We start from the raw sequence: 19,191 nt of genomic DNA, 5'->3' as shown, positions 1-19,191 counted from the left end.
CATAGTTTAGTTGCAATATTTTTTACTAAAATTGTTTAATTGAATAAACTGAAACAGAATAATATAGTATCACATGCAGTTTTGTGCTCATATATATCAGTTAAGAAGGACTAAGCATTGACTAAAGTCAGCCACCATTCAGTTTTGTGCTAATATAAACTTCAAACATTTTAAATTGATCAAACTTTAGACAAAATCTATTTACATATCAACTTTTTAAACTAGTAGTGAAGAACTTTTTAAACATATTAAAAAGAGGAGTGCTAGCAACACTCTCTTTTCAACACTCTCTCAAACACCCACTATCTTATTGGTTGAAACATGTGTGGGTCCCTCAATTTTAAAATAGGTTCCATGTTCTTAGCATTTCTCTATTAAAAAAATGATAAGATACAATGAAAAGTGTAAGTTAATGAAACATATAGCTTACTGACATTAAGCTATATAAAAACATTCCTTATTTTCCACTTAACAGCATTTAGGAAGGGCTTTATTTGACAAATCAAGTATAAAAAACAATGAATAAATTAGAGCAAGGTTGTGGTTTTCACTTACGAGCAAAACATGACAATAATGGTCTTGAGAGTGTATATTTTGGATTGGTTGAATTTGCTGACATCACAACTGGTTTTTCCATGGATCTCACAAGAGTTGGAAGGGATGGTCTCCAAGGAGGAATAAAGGGTATTATAACATCTGGTATAAGCTTTAGACAAGATTACTCTATAGAGACCACTGTTGTTTCCTATGATAATTTATATAGTGATACTTTTTTGTTCTAAAAATGAAGAAAAAGAATATCCATGAGAATGCTTGCATGCTGACTATGGCACGCTATTATGCTTTACTGGATCTCTCAAACTTCAATGTTTCCTTACTGCATATCACATTCATTCTTAGGGAAAGTAACTTTCTCAAAAATTGATTTACTCTATGCAATTCTAACCATACCAAGCAACTAGACATTTTCAAGTTATATTCAAAATCAACATAACAAAACTCATTGTGGCATTTCAACAAACACCTTGTTTACAAAAATCAGTTTTCTAATTATTTTCAAGATAATTAGTATGAAAACATCAAAACATAAATTATTCTCTTCAAATCAATTTTGCTATGGCAGAACAAAACTTTGTTGGAATTAAGGTTGTTTTTGTGTGTAGGACAAGTGTTTAGAAATATTGGAGGCTTGAATAGAAACTTGATAGGTAGGAGAATTCTTTATGGAAGAGAGAACTTTGTATTTTGCTTAATACAAATGTGTAGGATTACATCTCTATTTATACTACTCTAAGGAGAACTCTAGACACACTAATTCTAGAGAGTTCTCAACTCTAGAGATTCAAAGAGTATTCTAGAGAATTTTACAACTATAAGAAATATCTAGACATTCCAAACACTACAAGAATTCTCTAGAAACACTACCCAAAATTATCTAAGCCCAAAATAGCTAAGCCCAAAATATCAAATAATTAATTTAGGCCCAAATCAAGTTTATATTTCAACATCCCCCCTTAAACTTGATTTGTGACTCCAAGCATACTCCTTAGCTTTACGAAAGTTTCCAACTTGAGTGGCTTGGTGAAAATGTCGGCAGCTTAATCTTGAGACATCACATACTTCAACTTCACCTCCTTTCTCTCAATGCATTCTCTTATGAAGTGGTAATGTGTGTCAATGTGCTTACTTCTTTCATGAAAGACGGGATTCTTTTCTAAAGCAAGTGCTGATTTATTGTCAACACATATTTCCATAGGATCTTTTTGTGGCATCTTTAACTCCTTCAACAAGTTCCTTAGCCAAACTGCATGACAAACACATGATGTGGCAGCGACATACTTGGCTTCACAAGTTGATAGTGTGACTATAGGTTGCTTCTTTGACATCCAAGTGAAAGCAGTATCTCCCATAAAGAACACAAAACCAGTAGTGCTCTTTCTATCATCCAAGTCTCCACTCCAATCGCTATCACTATAGCCAACAATCTCATAATTGTTAGAAGAGCAATAGTGCAAGCCAAAGTTTGTTGTACCTTTGATGTATCGAAGAATTCTCTTTGCCGCCTTGAAGTGAGTTGTTGTTGGAGCTTCCATGTAGCGACTTACGACTCCTACGGCATAGAGAATATCTGGCCTTGTACATGTCAAGTAACGTAAACTTCCAACCAAACTTTTGTAAAGAGTTGGATCCACAGTCTCTCCATTTTCATGCTTGCTTAACTTGCTTCCACATTCCATTGGGGTGCCAACTGGATTGGCGTCATCCATCTTGAATTTCTTAAGTATTTCTTTGGCATAACCTTCTTAGGTGATGAAAATTCTTTTGTCTCCTTGCTTTACTTCTATGCCGAGATAATATGCCATGAGCCCCAAAGCTGTCATCTCAAATTCATTTGCCATGTCTTTCTTGAACTCTTCAAACATGCTTGGACTGTTTCCTGTGAAAATCAAGTCATCTACATACAAGCACACAATCAAAATATCTCCACGTTGCGCTTTGATATAAAGTGCATGCTCATATGGACACTTGATGAAGTTCTTGTCTTGAAAGTACTTGTCGATTCGAACATTCCAAGCTCTTGGTGCTTGCTTGAGACCATACAATGCCTTCTTCAACTTCAAGACTTTTTCTTCTTGCCCTTTTACTTTATAGCCCAATGGTTACTCGATATAAACTTCTTCTTCGAGGAAACCATTCAGGAAAGCCGACTTCACATCCATTTGATAGATCTTCCATTTATTTTGGGCTGCCAAAAAAATGATCAGTCTAATAGTTTCAAGACGAGCAACGGGAGCAAATACCTCATCATAGTCAATTCCTTGTCTTTGACTATATCCTTTCGCCACCAATCTTGCTTTATATCTCTCAACGTCTCCTTTTGCATTCTTCTTTGCCTTGTACACCCATCTTACTTCGATTGCTTTGTGTCCTCGTGGAAGTGTAGTAAGTTCCCACGTATCATTCTTCGTGATTGACTTGATTTCTTCGTCCATGGCATCTCTCCACTTTATGTTTTTCGCCGCTTCTTGGTAGCTTAGAGGCTCACAATCACCAAAAAGACAAAAGAGGTTAATGTCGTTTAGGTTTTCGGTTACCTCATAAAGCTCTTCAATGCTCCTTAGTCGTGGTGTCCTCTAACTTGAGCTTGTTTCTTCCAACCTTGGTATCGGTGAGGTCGGTGGTGTAAGATGTTCCTCTATCATTGGTTGTTTAATTTCTTCTTCTTCTTCAAAGTAAGGAAGAAAATCATACCTTTCTTCTTGAACACTCCAATCCCAACAATCTTCTTCATCGAACTCCACGTCGCGGCTTATGACGATCTTTCCACTATTTGGATTATAAAGCTTGTATCCTTTGGAACTTGAGTCGTAACCAACAAACACATATTTCTCACTTTTATCATCGAGCTTTGTTCTTCTTTCGTCTGGAACATGGGTATAGGCAATACTTCCAAACACTTTAAGATGAGAGATCTCGGGCTTCCTTCCACTCCATGCTTCTTGTGGTGTCTTCTCGTGCACACTTCTTATTGGGGAGCGATTTGTCAAGTAAACCGCACATGCCACTACTTCGGCCCAAAACTCCTTCGGCATCTTCTTGCTCTTGAGCATGCTTCGTACCATGTTAAATATGGTTCGGTTCTTTCTCTCTGCTACTCCATTTTGTTGGGGCGATCTTGGCACAGTCAGTGGACGACGTATTCCATGGTTTTCACAATACTTGTTGAACTCATTTGAAGTGAACTCTCCTCCTCGATCAGATCTCATGGCCTTAATGGAAAGACCACTTTCTTTCTCAACAAGGGTTTTGAACTTCTTAAAGTTTTCAAACACTTCTGACTTCTCCTTTAAGAAGTAAACCCATGTTTTTCTGGAATAATCATCAATAAAGAGGAGAAAGTACTTACTCTTACCAAAAGAGTTGGGTTTGATTGGTCCACAAACATCGGTATGTATGAGCTCTAGCGGCTTTGTGGCTCTTGATGTTGATTCTTTTGGAAAGCTTTTCCGAAATTGCTTCCCAATTAAACATCCCTCACATAGTTGGTATGGGTGATTGATGTTAGGCAAGCCTCTCACCATCTCCTTCTTCGCCAAACGTTCTAGACCTTCGAAGTTGAGATGCCCAAATCGTAGATGCCATAGCCACGAGGAATCAGTATAGCACGCCTTGAGACACTTTGCCACATCATTTTGAATGTTCAAGAGGAACATTCTATTCTTTGACATAGGCACCTTAGCAATCAAGTTATGTCTACAATCTCTTAATAAAAGACTATGTTCTTTCAAGTGGATGTCATAGCCTTTCTCTAATAATTGTCCCAAGCTCAAAACATTATTCTTCATGTTAGGCACATAGTAGACATTGGATATGAATTGATGACTACCATTCTTCAAGCGTATGAGAATTTTACCTTTGCCTTTGACTGGTATCTTCGAGTTATCTCCAAATGAGACATCGCCAGTTGTCGCTTCATTGATCTCTACAAACATGCTTCGATCGCCGCACATGTGGTTGCTTGCACCAGTGTCGAGGTACCACTTGTTTCTTTTCTCTTCAACTTGGTTTTGACATGCGAGTAGCAAAGTTTCTTCTTCTCCACCTTTTTCTTCTACAAAGTTAGCTTTCTCTTCAACCTTCTTCGAGAATCTACACTCGGATGCATAGTGACCAATCTTGTTGCAGTTGAAGCACTTGATTTGTGATTTTTCGTACCTCGACCATGAATTTCCTCTTCCACGACCTCTTGTCGCTTGTGGATTCCAACTTCTTTCTCCATTGTTGAAGTTGTTAGAGTAGTTGTTGTAACCTCCTCTTCCTTCTCCTCCACGTCCTCGTCCACGTCCACGATCTTGGCCACGTCCTCGTCCTATTTGGCTCTTGTAGTTTACATAGTTTGCTTCCTTTATGTTGAGTTGTAGTAGTTGCTCTATAGCCTCCTTTTGTTTAGTTTTTCTCTTTTGTTTTTCTTCATATGCTTGTAAGGAACCCATAAGTTGCTATATGGTCATGGTCTTTAAATCCTTGTTTTCTTCAATGTTGGTAACAATGAAGTTAAAACTTGGATTTAAAGTGCGAAGTATTTTCTCCATGACTTTCACATCATCAACATCTTCACCATTTCTTTTAAGTTGATTGACTACGGCCAATACTCGAGAAAAATAATCAATAATTGACTCGGACTCCTCCATAAACAAACGTTCAAAGTCACCTCTAAGAGTTTGAAGACGGATCTTTTTTACCTGCTCAACTCCTTTGTTGCAAGTTTGAAGCTTGTCCCACGCTTCTTTGGTCGTCGTTGCGTTGGATATCTTCTCAAAAGTATCTTCATCCACCGATTGATAAATGAGGAAGAGAGCTTTCTTATCTCTCTTTCTTGACTCCTTCAATGTATCTTTTGCACCTTGACTTAGTGAGGCTTCATCTTGCTCCTTAAAGCCTTTCTCAACGACATCACACACATCTTGAGATCCTAGTAGCGCCTTCATCTTGATACTCCAATTATCATAGTTGTTCTTTGTGAGCATCGGCATTTGAAAAGGGAAACCTCCATTTGCCATCTTTTGAGGACCTTGAAGCTCTGGTACCACTTTGTTCGAATTAAGGTTGTTTTTGTGTGTAGGACAAGTGTTTAGAAATATTGGAGGCTTGAATAGAAACTTGATAGGTAGGAGAATTCTTTATGGAAGAGAGAACTTTGTATTTTGCTTAATACAAATGTGTAGGATTACATCTCTATTTATACTACTCTAAGGAGAACTCTAGACACACTAATTCTAGAGAGTTCTCAACTCTAGAGATTCAAAGAGTATTCTAGAGAATTTTACAACTATAAGAAATATCTAGACATTCCAAACACTACAAGAATTCTCTAGAAACACTGCCCAAAATTATCTAAGCCCAAAATAGCTAAGCCCAAAATATCAAATAATTAATTTAGGCTCAAATCAAGTTTATATTTCAACACAAAACACAAGCTAACAACTGAAAGCGAGAATCGATTGCGAACAACAACAACTTACAAGGACAAGCCAGTGAAGTCATGCTCTTAGTAAATTCCTTCTGAACTATGACGGAATCCTTAACACAAAACCACGTTTAATAATGGATTATTCAAAGTGTTTTTATGATGAACTAAAGAAATAAAATGGATGAGAAAGAAACAATATTACCACTGTTTGATTGGCGTCAAGAAATGTGGTTGAAGAAGCACGAGAAGCGTTTCACAAATGAATGGGATTGGATTCAGTGACTTTACAGCCGAGAGTAGAAGCGTTTTGTAAATATTAGGTTAATCTCAATCTGGAAAGCACGTTTACGCTTTAGTATTCCTTTAAATTGAAAACATCTTGAATTATAATTTTGTTAGGTTTTATTTTTCAAAATAACAAACGTGTAGTAAATCTTGTTTCAGATAATAAATAAAATAAGTCTATGTCTTGGTGGTTGATACTTTGATGTTAACGTATTAAAACTGTGATTCGATACCCACACTTTGAATTTTGGGCATATATTTTTTTAAAAAAAAATATTTACACTATTTAAGTTTTGGTCATACAATATTTTCATACCTTTTATGTAAATGTAAATTAAATATCTTTACACCATTAAAATTTTGGTCATACAATATTTTTAAAATTTTCATACTTTTTATTAAAATACAAATTGAATTTTTGGAAAAAATATATTAAATTTAAAAACTACCTTTTATTTAATTTAAAAAAATATCTTTTATTAAAAGAAAAATATTTTAGATTGTTTTATAATTTAAAAAATAATAAAACACAATTCAACTGTAAATTCGTAGTAAAATCCACAGAAACGTTGTTCAAAATAGGATTTCCGCAGCAAAATCCGCAGAAAAGCTTCCTGCGAATTTTCCTGCGGATTTTGTCACCTAGACTGGTTTTTATTCAAAATATACTTTCTGCAGCAAAATCCGCAGGTATCTCTGTGGATTTTTCTGCGAAATCTTATTCCGCAGGAAATATTTCTTTATTTAGTTATTTCCCAGAAAAATTCGCAGGTATACCTGCGGAATATTATTCCGCAGGAAATTCCGCAGGTAAACCGTGTATTTCTAGTAGTGCAAGAATTACGGACCAATATCTTTCACTCATCTAACTAGAATAACACATTATTACAACTATGCGCCTAATTCAAATAAAAATAAGCCGTCCATTTAATTTCTAAATTGCCACTAAAACAGTGTGATTTCTTAAAATATTGTAGTACTTAAATTAATAGACATCAATATAAGAAACATATAAATTAAAAAGAATGACTTTTAGCAATAATATTGAAAAGACTGACTTTAATATTTTAAGGAAAAAATGTCAGTTGGTTAAAGACCCAAACCAACAACTATAATCAATGGATAAAAAATAGGACTAAAAAGGTAAGACTTTCATTTTTAAAATAGTCTTATTAAAGGTTGTAAATTGCAATGTTTCTAAATAAATGATAACCGTTCCTAAAATGAATTAATTTTTTTATTATTCTCTCTTTGTCACTTTTGAATAGTAGAGACCTATTTACAATTATATATATATATATATATATATATATATATATATATATATATATATATATATATATATATATATATATATATATATATATATATATATATATATATATATATATATATATATATATATATATATGAGGAGGGATAAATTACCCCCGAAGAGTTACACCACGAGTTACACTCGTTCATAACTTCGTTTCGAATAAATATTTTTTTTAAAATCAACCGTTGGATTGAAACATAATATCATATAGATCATACCTATAAAAGTTGAGATTAATCTATGACGATTTACTATGTCATCACGATGCACAAAAATTAACTCAAAATAGACTGTTCATATAATGTTAATTTTGATGTAATTCGATGGCATAATAAATCATCATAGATTATTCTCAAACTTTATACATATGATCTATATGATAATATGTTTCAATCCAACGGTTGATTTTCAAAAATAATTATCTGAGGCGACGTTACAAGCGAGTGTAACTCTTGGTGTAACTATCCGGGTGTAATTTGATCCCTCCTCATATATATATATATATATATATATATATATATATATATATATATATATATATATATATATATATATATATATATATATATATATATATATATATATATATATATATATGAGAATGCCTTCTTTATATGAGAATATGAGAATGAATATGAACCATTAGATTTTAAAATAAATGGTGGAGATTATGTGTGAATATTTTTTTCTCTCTCCTACTAATTTTGATTACATTGTAGTGTCTATCGAAGATTTCAAGAACCTAGTTGAGATGAAGTTATAAGAACTTCAAGCTTCATTAGAGGCTCGTGAGATGAGGCTGAATCAAAGGAACTCAGAAAGGGAGAAGGTGGTTGAACAGTTATTGCAAACAAGATTCATCAAGAAGTCTGGAAAAGAAAAGACGGAGCAAAGAAAGAATCTTGCTAATGATGAGAAGTCAAGCAAGAATTTAAAAAATCACAGTGAATCCACCAAGAAATACATGATTAACAAGTATGTGGGGAAGAATGTTGACATGAAGGATGTGCACTGTTACAACCATCAAGGATTTGGTCATTATGCTCAACATTGTCGAAGGAACAAGAAACCAAATGCAAAATATAATGAAGAAGTGTAGTTTTCATATGCTAGAGAAAATGACTCAAATGATGAGCTACTTGTGGCCAATACTCAATCGAGAGATGAATAAACCAATATGTGGTTCCTGGATTCAGGATGCAGTAACCACATGATTGTAAATAAAAATTGATGAACAAAGTCAGATGAATCAATTAAGAAAGTGATAAAGTTTGGAGATGGTAGGAACGTCATATCAAGTGAAAAAGGAGACATATATGTGATTACAAAGGATGGTCGGAAAGCCAGTATCATTGATGTGTTGTATGTACCTTCGATAACAAGTAATTTGATAATCATAGGTCAATTACTTGCAAGAGGGTACAACATGAATGTATGAGGGTGAATAAAGAATAATTATTAAAGCATCACAGGCACACAACAAAACCTTCAAAGTAGATATCAACACGATTGATCATCAATTTCTGAATTCAACTATCAATGGCGATAAAGACTACTTATGGTATCACAAGGGTGGACATCTAAAATTCAGAAGTATAGGAATGCTCAACCTGAAAAAGATGGTGTATGGCTTACCTCAAGTGAAGGAACCAAGTCGGGTGTGTGAGGAGTGTTACAAAGCAATGTAGGCTAGGAAAGCATTCAAGCATGAATTTTTCATGAGATTAAAGGAAAAGCTAGAGCTTGTTCATTCTAATCTGTGTGCACCTTTGAAAGTCAGGTCAAATGGAGATAATTGTTATTTCCCAACTTTCATAAATGAATTCATAAGATATTTGTGGATTTATCTTATTGAAAAGAAGAGTGAGGTATTCACACAGTTCAAGAAGTTTAAGTTGTATGTCTAGAAATAAAATGAGTGCAATCTAAAGAAACTGAGAATGGATGGTGGAGGTGAATACACTTTTATGGAATTTGCAAGGTATTGCAACGAAGAAGGTATATAGCATGAGGTCGTTGCACCCTATAAACCTCATCATAATGGTATAGCTGAGAGGAAAAATATAAGTGTACTGAACATGGCCATGAGTATTTTGACAGATAAAGAAATGCAAAATAGATTTTATGGGGGAGCAGTTTTGACATCAGTGTACATACTCAATAGATGTCCAACCAAGAATATAGTCGACAGCACACCTTATGAGGTTGGGACAGGACTGGAGCCAAATTTTGTCATCTTAGAGTATTTGGATCAATGTGTTTCAGGCATGTACATGAGCAATTGAGGAAGAAGCTAGATGATCGATGTCAGGTCATAGTGCTCATAGGTTATCATATGAGTAGTACATACTAGGTGTATTCGCCAAATGATGATAAACTAGTGATCAATTTAGATGTTCTGGTGGACGAAAGCAAATGGATGAATTGGACTCAAGATTGAGTTCGACATATGCAAGAGACAGACCCAACTATGCTTGAAGCAGACCATTAAAATGAAGATATAACCACTCAAAATGAATAACCACTCGAGCATAATGTTAGAGGATTGACTAGTACAAGAACTGAGTATACAAGGCTAGTTGGATATGAGAGATTTCCAGATCAAGTAAATGATGCAGATGGTGATCTCATAGGAGAAGTGATGATGATGGTTGAATAAAAACCAATTAATTTGGATCAAGCCATGGCTGATTCGAATTGGTTGGCAGCCATGAAGCAAGAACTCAGGGCAATTGCGAAAAACAATACCTGAGAACTTGTCGAAAGATCTAGCAAAAGGAAAATTGATGTGAAGTAGGTGTTCAAGCTAAAACTGAGGCCAAGTAGTGAAATTTACAAATATAAGGTAAGACTAAGTGCGAGAGGTTTTCTACAAAAGCCTGGTGTCGACTTCAATGAAGTCTATGCACGTGTTGCAAGGTTGGAGACAATTAAAATTATTGTGTTGACTGCAACATACAAAGGATGAAAGATACATCAATTGGATGTAAAGTCAGTATTTCTCAATAGGCCACTGGAAGAAGAGATATATGTTATTCAACCACCAGGATTCGAAATCAAAGGGCAAGAGCAAAAGGTGTACAGATTGAGGAAGAATCTATATGGCTTGAAGTAAGCCCCGTAGGGCTTGAAATAGAATAATAGACAACTTCCTGATCAAAGCAAGTTTCTCATAGTGTATTTCATAATATGGAGTATATGTCAATGATGCAGACAGGGTCAGTCGAATCATTTTAAGCTTGTAAGTGGATGATTTATTGATTACAGGAGCAAGCGAAGTAGAGATACAAAAAGTCAAGTCGAAACAGATGCAGGAGTTTAAAATATCTGACCTATCGAATATGTCAAATTTCTTAGGAATGGAGTTTAAAGACACAAGTGAAGGAGTATTCTTGCATCAAAAGGAGTATGCTCAAGACATTTTGAAAATTTTCTAGATGAGCAACTATAATGCAACAAACACACCATTGGAGACAGAAGCAAAGTTGAAAAGAGAAACAAATAATGAGTTAGTAGATGCGATATTGTACAAACAAACCATTGGATCTCTATGGTACTTACACAATACCAGACCTGACATTTGTCAAAGTGTTGGACTTTTGAGCGGGTTTATGGAGAAGTCGCATAAATGTCATCTCACTACAGACAATAGGGTGTTGAGATACATAAAGGGGACAATCGACAATGGTGTTTTGATGCTAAACAAAAATAAAATGAAGAACAATGCATAAGTGTGTGGCTACACTGATTCAGATTTTAGTGGAGACTAAGACGGAAAAAAAGAGTATTGCATGCTTCATATTCATGATAGGAGGTGCTCCAATCTCTTGGAGCTCAAGAAAGCAAAGCATTGTGTCTTTGTCATCTTGTGAAGCTGAGTACATGCTTGCGTCATTTGCAACATGTCAAGCAGTATGGATAGAGATGCTGCTTGCAGAGCTCAAGATTATGGAACCTAAGAAAATGAAGATGTTTGTCGATAACAAGTCAAATACCGACTTAGCAAATCATCCTGTGTGTCATGGTCTAATAATCACATAGAGAGGAGGTATCACTTTCTTAAGGATTAAGTAAATAAAGGACAACTTGAACTTAAACATTGCAAGTCACAATGGCAACTAGCTGACATACACACCAAGCCCCTGAAGAAAGTCAGGTTTAATGAGTTGAAGAGAGGCATCGGGATGCGAAGCCTTGAATACATAAATTAGGGGTGTGTTAGAAGCTAATAATTCATTGTTTCAGTAGGCAAGTCTGTGTTTGACAAGGTTATATTCGACCTAGTCGAAGTAGTTGTGGATAACATAGTCGAGGTTAGCTGAGTAGAGTTAGTTGTATTCGACATAGTCGAATACAACATATAGTTGTGGTTTCGAAGTGTAAGCATGTCTTCGAAAGAGTCGAATACTGTAGCTTGTACTTTGTATGTTTTGGTTTCCTGTATATACAGGTAACGATGTAAATCATAAAGTAGAGTTTTCATTTCAATAAAATCCCTTTTCATAATATAGTTTCTCTCTCTTCTCCTTCTTCTTCAATTTATTGAAAATCCTAATTGTTCCAACAGACCGTAGATAGACATGGAAGAATCTTGTGTTTCTAGGTTGGATCTGATTTACTAGTTTGGTTTCATTCAGATGTGGTTAACTAGTTTGAATTAATGATGCCTTTTGTTAGCGGGTCGGACGCCTAATTGAGATGAGTTTATATCTTCTTCTTCATTTTCAGCGAATTATTGATTAATGAATTTGTTACCGTGTTGGTGGTCTGATTTATTCGTCGTCTTCAAAATTTGAATTTGGTGCTCGTCATTTTACGTTTCACACTTTTTTACAATTTAATTCGATCCTCTACGTGAGCTCGCTGAACGTGCACGTGATGCGTAAATGTTTTCCTACTATTTAAATTATTAAACTGCCCTAAATTAGATTGGAAATAATTGAAAAAATACATGTCATTATTCAAACTGAACCAGAAATAAATTTATTTTTTTATTGGACTTTTTTTCCACAAAAGTGAAAGCTAATTCAAACTTTATAGCTTGAGTAACTCCTGCACTTTTTAATATATATTTTCATTCATAAAGAAAAAAGAAAAAAATTTACTATAAAAAAAGACTCACTTAATTTATAATGATGATGGCAACTGTTTATTAATTTAAATAAATAAATAAACAAAGACCAAGACTCATATTAAAATCAACAATGTCTTGAAAAATAAGATCCTTAATGTAGATAATTTAATAAAGACTTAAGTCATTCATGATAAAGTAATAAAGAAAACACTAGCATATGTGTGTATATATGTATCCTGAATCTCCCTATTGGGTTCATTAATCTCCCAAGATATATATCTCATCCTAAAATATTCTAGTACCAAGCTGCCAATACTTTTACAAAAGCATGTCTATTCCACCAGAGTCTCCATGCAGAGGGTGTGCATCAAGCTTTAATCAACCTGTAACACAACAAAACATACAAGAAGCTCAAAATATGATTGACACTGTTCAAACTGTTAATTGTTTTAGAAGAAACCCTCCTTTAGCAAACATAGTATACAGGCCTGGTGTTCTAGACTGTGATGTCACCCGCCACTTGTTCCGTTGGGACAGGAGACCTTATCAGGAGGTCTTTCCAAATGGCTTCCGAGCTGTTCCTGTACCAGGCACTCCAATTGACACTCTATATGATTTGTATGACTATGTTAATGATGCTGGTGCACCTCTTAATACAAATAGGCCTAGAAGACATGTCTATCTTAGCACCACTCTCAGTACGGATTGGCGTCCAGAGCCTGATGTAGAAACACTTCCAGGTGGAGGACAGATCCAAGCTTACCGCTATGAGATCTATGCACCTGGTGGGATTTGGGTTGCTGCTACACTTACAAATTACCAATACCCTTCTCAAGCTGAAGTCTGCTTTGTTGACGGAATTGCACGTCAATACATTCGATCTGCTCAGTTATTCACCATCACACGCCCTCAGTATAACCCAGCAACACAGCGAGTTCCGTAAGTCCCTCAGTATAATGTTAAATTGTGGTTAAACATGGTCTCTATTTGTCCTGTCATGGTTAAACTGCGACTAACCTACATAGCGCCTTCAAAAACTTGAGATGGTTACATTAGCGCTTATTCTATAAATAATTTAGAAAGAAATATTGTTTAAATTTGTAGATTGTGACTGTGTTATGCAGGCATCCGAGGTGTCAAAGAGCTGACAACAGTCTGATAATAAATAGGCATTTCAATCCATTGTCTGATCCCACTACAGACCTACTCTTAATTCAGATGCCTGTGTATTACTACTATGATCAAGATCGTGTCCGAAGAGTACTCAGACATGAAACCTATCCACCCCTTCCACCACCAGGTGAAAGACAAAAGAGGCAAGTCTCAAATACTGACTCTGAGGCTGCCCTTAAGTGGTATGGCACTGATGTAACAAATGCACTTAGCTATATAGATGCTGCATTTCGTTCATCATACACAAACGAAGCTTACATATTCATAAAAAATGAGTATGTGCTTTTGAATTATGCTCCCCACTCAACAGGCGACAAAATATTGAATGGCCCCCTTCTTATTTGTGATGGGTTTCCTTCTCTCATTGGGACTGCTTTTGGAGAATATGGAATAGATTCTGCCTTTGATACAGATGATAATAAGGCATTTATCTTCTCTACAAACCTTTGTGCCTACATGGATTACGCTCCAAGAACTACCGATGACAAAATACTATCAGGTCCCATGAAAATAAGTGACATGTTTCCCTTTTTCAAGAATACAGTGTTTGAAAGCGGCATAGATACTGCATTTAGGTCAAGTATTGGCAAGGAAGTTTACTTATTCAGAGGCGATAAATACGCTCTTATAAACTATGATTCCAAGAATCTTATTAACAACATCCAAAAGATAACTGATGGGTTTCCTAGTTTGATAGGTACGGTCTTTGCAAGTGGAATTGATGCATCTTTTGCTTCTCATAAGTATAATGAGGCTTACATTTTCAAAGGAGAGTTATATGCACTCATCAACTTCGCACCACACACAACTGATGACTACTTGGTTGATGGTAGAGTCAAGCCAATCCTTCCCAATTGGCCATCTCTTCGTAGCATATTGCCTCACAATAATGCTGGCCTTGATGATCACCATCATCAGGATGAGGATCATGACGATGTTTAAAATGATAATGACAATATCATGGTGTGATTTGAATAAAGATTTCGGTTGTTGAAGTTTATTTACTTTCCTCTCCTTGAAATAAGTGTGTGGTTCTTTGTTTTCTATTTCTTTGATGTAATGTTTTTTTTATAAGCTTTCTTGATGTAATGTGTGGCTATGCGATGGCTTTCTTCATGTAATATATCCATATTTTCTTTTAAGGATTTTGAGACAGATTTGATAGATATCACATTTAAATAGGGGTGTGAGTTGGAATTCTCCCAATCATCTTGCTTACTCACCTTTAAAAAATTTGACAACTCTACCCAAATTTGTTAACTAGTAAATAAATTGTATTAAAGCAGTCTAGAGTAATTTAGAAGCACAATTCACCCTCTTTTTTTTTTACTATTTAATAATAAGAGTCTTAAATAATTTAAGGCAATATTTTATTATTCGGATTAATTAGAAAAAAATAAGTTATGATCGATTACTTGGCCTAAATTTCTACTTATTTAACCATTAATTCTAATTCCTCGTGCATATTATTGTTAATGTTATATAAACGATGAAAGAACACTAATTTCTCTATTACGAGTTGATCACTTAATATATTTAAAATAATAATCTAATCTAATAAATAATTATCTAAAGTCTATTACAAAAGCTTCTTTTTCAAATAAAACTTTTATAGCCTAAATTCATGTAATAATTGCACCATGAGATTAGAAGATACAGAGCAGAAGGTGTTTGATGCAACGTCTAAACTAATCCTAAAGGCACCTTTGTCCAACAATAAAACATTCGTGATTATGATAAACATGTTTGACGATCAATGTTTTGCATGAACCACAACTAAAGATCTTGTCCATCTCAATTTTAGGAGTCTTAGGCAGTTAGGCTGATGCACTTGAAGAAAATTGTGGTCATGGATAATACGAGTTGGCTAACTTGCAATGGGAAAATGTCCATTTTTTGTTGGACATTTGGTGTCGTAGGCCTTTAATCCAAGTCCTCATTTTAAACCCTGAAGATATCAATGCATTCCCTCAATATGTCAGTGATTATATCACCAACAACATATGAAGATTGCCACCAAATGTTGAATCTTTGTTTCCTTTTATCCACAATCTTGTGTCTCAAGTCACCCTTCCTATTGAAGTGAGTGAAGACACGTTGATTTGGTCAAGCTCCTCTAAAGGATCCCTTACCATAAAAGTTGCTTACAATTTTAAGAGAAAGTATCACCCACCCCCTGCTTGGGTTAAGTCCCTCTGATGCAGAGATATACCGCCTTCAAAATCTATGCTAAATTGGCACATGATGCACAACAAACTCCCTACAGATGATAACCTGAAGCTGAGAGGGTGTCACCTGACTTCTATGTCATCCTTATGTTATGCCGCCCTTGTAAAGAAACATTTTTTCATCTCTTTTTTGAATGTCTGTTTGAAGCGAATCTTTGGTGTGGGCTGGCTTACAATTTAAACCTGGCCCTGCACTTTCACTGCCTCAAAGACTTGTGGAAGCTGCCTGACAAGGGTTGGAACCATTAGTGCTCACTTGCAGTAAAAGCGGCTATCACAAATGTAATGTAGTTTGTGCTGTTAGAAATAATCTCAAGTTCATTAATCAAAAGGCCTCGAGTACATTTGTTATCTATGAAGCACAGACTACGACACGGACACCGGGACACGACACGACACGGACACTCCGACACCGATAATGTTGAAAATATAGGACACCGACACCGCTACATATAAGCTAATATTTGAGTTTCATTTATCCATATATTGATCAAAATTAATGTCCGAAATTCTTTATTGATAACATTGTTTCAATACATGTTTAACTCTTTTAAATGTGTGTGAGATTTGTCCAAAAAAATATATAAATGTGTGTTGGAGCAAAGAAATAAAACAAATTTTTGTTTGAAATATTTGTCTTGAGTTGTCCGAAATATGTGGTATGGTGTCATACGAGTGTCGGACTCTGATTAAAAGAGTGTCGAAGCAAAGAAAAAAACCATTTTTTAGAGGACACTTGTTTGACTTTTCCGACACGTGTCGTACGGGTGTCATACAAGCGTCGGACACCGACGCGTGTCGGACACCGCGACACGCCTACTCCTAGAGGTGTCCGTGCTTCATAGTTTGTTATAGCTTTCATCACGTCTCATGTTTCTTTCTCGTGTAAGAAATCTTAAGGCCTTCTTCCTCTATCAATGATTTTCAAATCTTTAAACGCTTCAACATTTTAATTAAAGCTCTTTTAAGGTATGGAATTGATTTGGTCTCCTCCGATTGCATCCTTGGCGAAGTGTAACACTGATGGGGCATCATCTTCTCTTACATCCTCTTGTGATGGTATCTTTAGAAATCGCAATGCAGACCTCATTTGTAATTTTGCTCAGAACATTGGTATTGGATCGGCCTTCCATGTTGAGCTTTCTAGAAGAGTCATGTGTGGGATTGAGATAGCTAACATTATGAAGTAGAAGAGTCTTTGGATAGAAACCGATTCTACCTTGGTTATGATGGCTTTCAAGAATCCCTCCTTGATTCCTTGGCATCTTAAGAGTGCTGGATCAACTGCTCTATTCTTCTTAGAGACATGAATTGCTTGGTTACTCATATTATTCGGAAAGGGAACAAGTGTGCTGATAGCCTAGCCAACATCAATCTGAATTTGGAAACTCTCACTGTTTGGTTTGATCTTTCTGATAGCATTAGAGATAGTTTTTGGATGAAACAGTTATCATTATAACTATAGATTTGTAAATTTCTAAGGAGGTTTTGCCTTTGGTCCCCCACCTTTTCTTTTTCCTCTCTTTCATAGATTTATACATTTTGTAAAATAGAAATTTGCTACTTCTTTTTCAAAATAAAAAATAAACTTAATAAAATTTAGGGTTAAATATATTTTTGGTCCTAATAAATATTGTAGATTTTGTTTTTAAAGAATGGTTTTTCTAAAAAATTTCATCCCTCCTAAGAGTTGACGTGACACTGCCACGTGGCAATGTCAGTGTGGCAAAGATTTACGTGGCATTTTATTTCCATTTTATATAAATTATATTTATAACGACATGTATTCCGTTGCAAAATCTTTCGCTAACATGAACATCATATAAAAACCTAGAATTCGTAGTTAATCTGCAGGTAATCTACAGTTAATTTGTAGCTAATTCTTAACTAATTCAAACACATCATTCTTATGATATGGAATTCATTTTTCTTTTCATAATTTTTTGCAAAAAAAGTTTATCGCATCATAAGATATCTCTCACAACCATTTAAATTTTTTTGACTTGAGATAAATTAAATATGAATAATTTTATAAGTCAATTTTCTATAAAACGGAAACAATAAAAACATTATCATATGAATGGGTTTTGAGCTATTATCTTTCATGGAGTATATTATAACATATATAAAGTATCTGTAAACTTCCATTGCATTCCGAATAAGTCTCAATTTATTTTAATTTTTTGATCAAAACACATATGTATTTCGGTCGGAAAATCAAAATAAATCAAGAATTATTCTAAGTGTCATGAAACTTTGCAAATAATTTTTATGTGATATTATCTAATTCCTTGCAAAATATTAGCTCAAAACTCAATCATATTTCAATATTGCGTTGTTTGCATTTCGTGGAAAATCGACGCTTAAAAAAATCTTATTTAATTCACCTCATGCAAAAAAAAAAAAATCAATTTTTGTGGGACACGTCCTAATAATTTATAATTTATAATTTGATACACTAATGTGAAAAAAATTAAAGCATGTCAACCATTTTACAGTTAAATTTCTCAATTCGTCACTTGAAAAAAATACATTTATGTGTTTCAATCAAAATATCAAAATAAATCAAGACTTATTCGAAATGCCATGAAAATTTGTAGATATTTTTTTGTGTTATGATATAACTCTGAAAAATAATAACCTAAAAAACAATGATAGTTTTTGTTTTAAAAAAAAATCGACTCGTAAAAATAATTCATATTTAATTTATCCCAAATAAAAAAAATTTAAAAAAAATTATGAGAAATATTCATATTTAGTTCAACACAATTATAAAGGATAAAGGTGAATTTTTAGTTACTATTTTTTTCAAAAGACTTATACTTTTATGTTCTTTATATTTAATATACAATTGTTTTATTTTAAATTATAAAGAATAAAAATAAATTTTAGTTAAAATAATAAAATTAAAAAATGTTAAAAAAAACAATAAAAAGATAAGTATAAGATGAAAAACTAATTGAAATAACAATTGAAAAATAAACTATAAATTAATAAAATAAGCTATAAGTTTGTAATGAAAAGATCGTTATCAAATAGATTTTTTTATCATATGAACTTATAACCTCAAAAATATATCAAGTCAAACAATTTAAAAATAATTATAATTTTATTGAAAGTTAAAAGTGCCAATAATTTTTAA

At 34.2% G+C, this 19,191-nt stretch overlaps 2 protein-coding genes across 2 annotated transcripts; one reads left to right on the top strand and one right to left on the bottom strand.

The window, feature by feature from the left end:
• Nucleotides 1-5,000: 5,000 nt before the first annotated feature.
• On the bottom strand, nucleotides 5,001-5,561 carry LOC131598297 (uncharacterized). Its single transcript, XM_058870913.1, has one exon. It carries the CDS (start codon nucleotides 5,559-5,561, stop codon nucleotides 5,001-5,003), a length of 561 nt encoding a protein of 186 aa, XP_058726896.1.
• A 7,365-nt stretch (nucleotides 5,562-12,926) lies between these two features.
• LOC131600250 (uncharacterized) lies at nucleotides 12,927-15,017 on the top strand. The gene is made up of 2 exons (XM_058872439.1): nucleotides 12,927-13,587; nucleotides 13,773-15,017. The coding sequence occupies exons 1-2, from the start codon at nucleotides 12,977-12,979 to the stop codon at nucleotides 14,761-14,763; spliced, it is 1,602 nt and encodes a 533-aa protein (XP_058728422.1). The 5' UTR covers nucleotides 12,927-12,976; the 3' UTR covers nucleotides 14,764-15,017.
• The last annotated feature ends 4,174 nt before the right edge of the window (nucleotides 15,018-19,191 follow it).

This window comes from Vicia villosa, linkage group LG4 (assembly GCF_029867415.1).
Source record: "Vicia villosa cultivar HV-30 ecotype Madison, WI linkage group LG4, Vvil1.0, whole genome shotgun sequence".
Classification (NCBI taxonomy): domain Eukaryota; kingdom Viridiplantae; phylum Streptophyta; class Magnoliopsida; order Fabales; family Fabaceae; genus Vicia; species Vicia villosa.
This window is presented reverse-complemented; position numbering and strand designations above follow the sequence as displayed.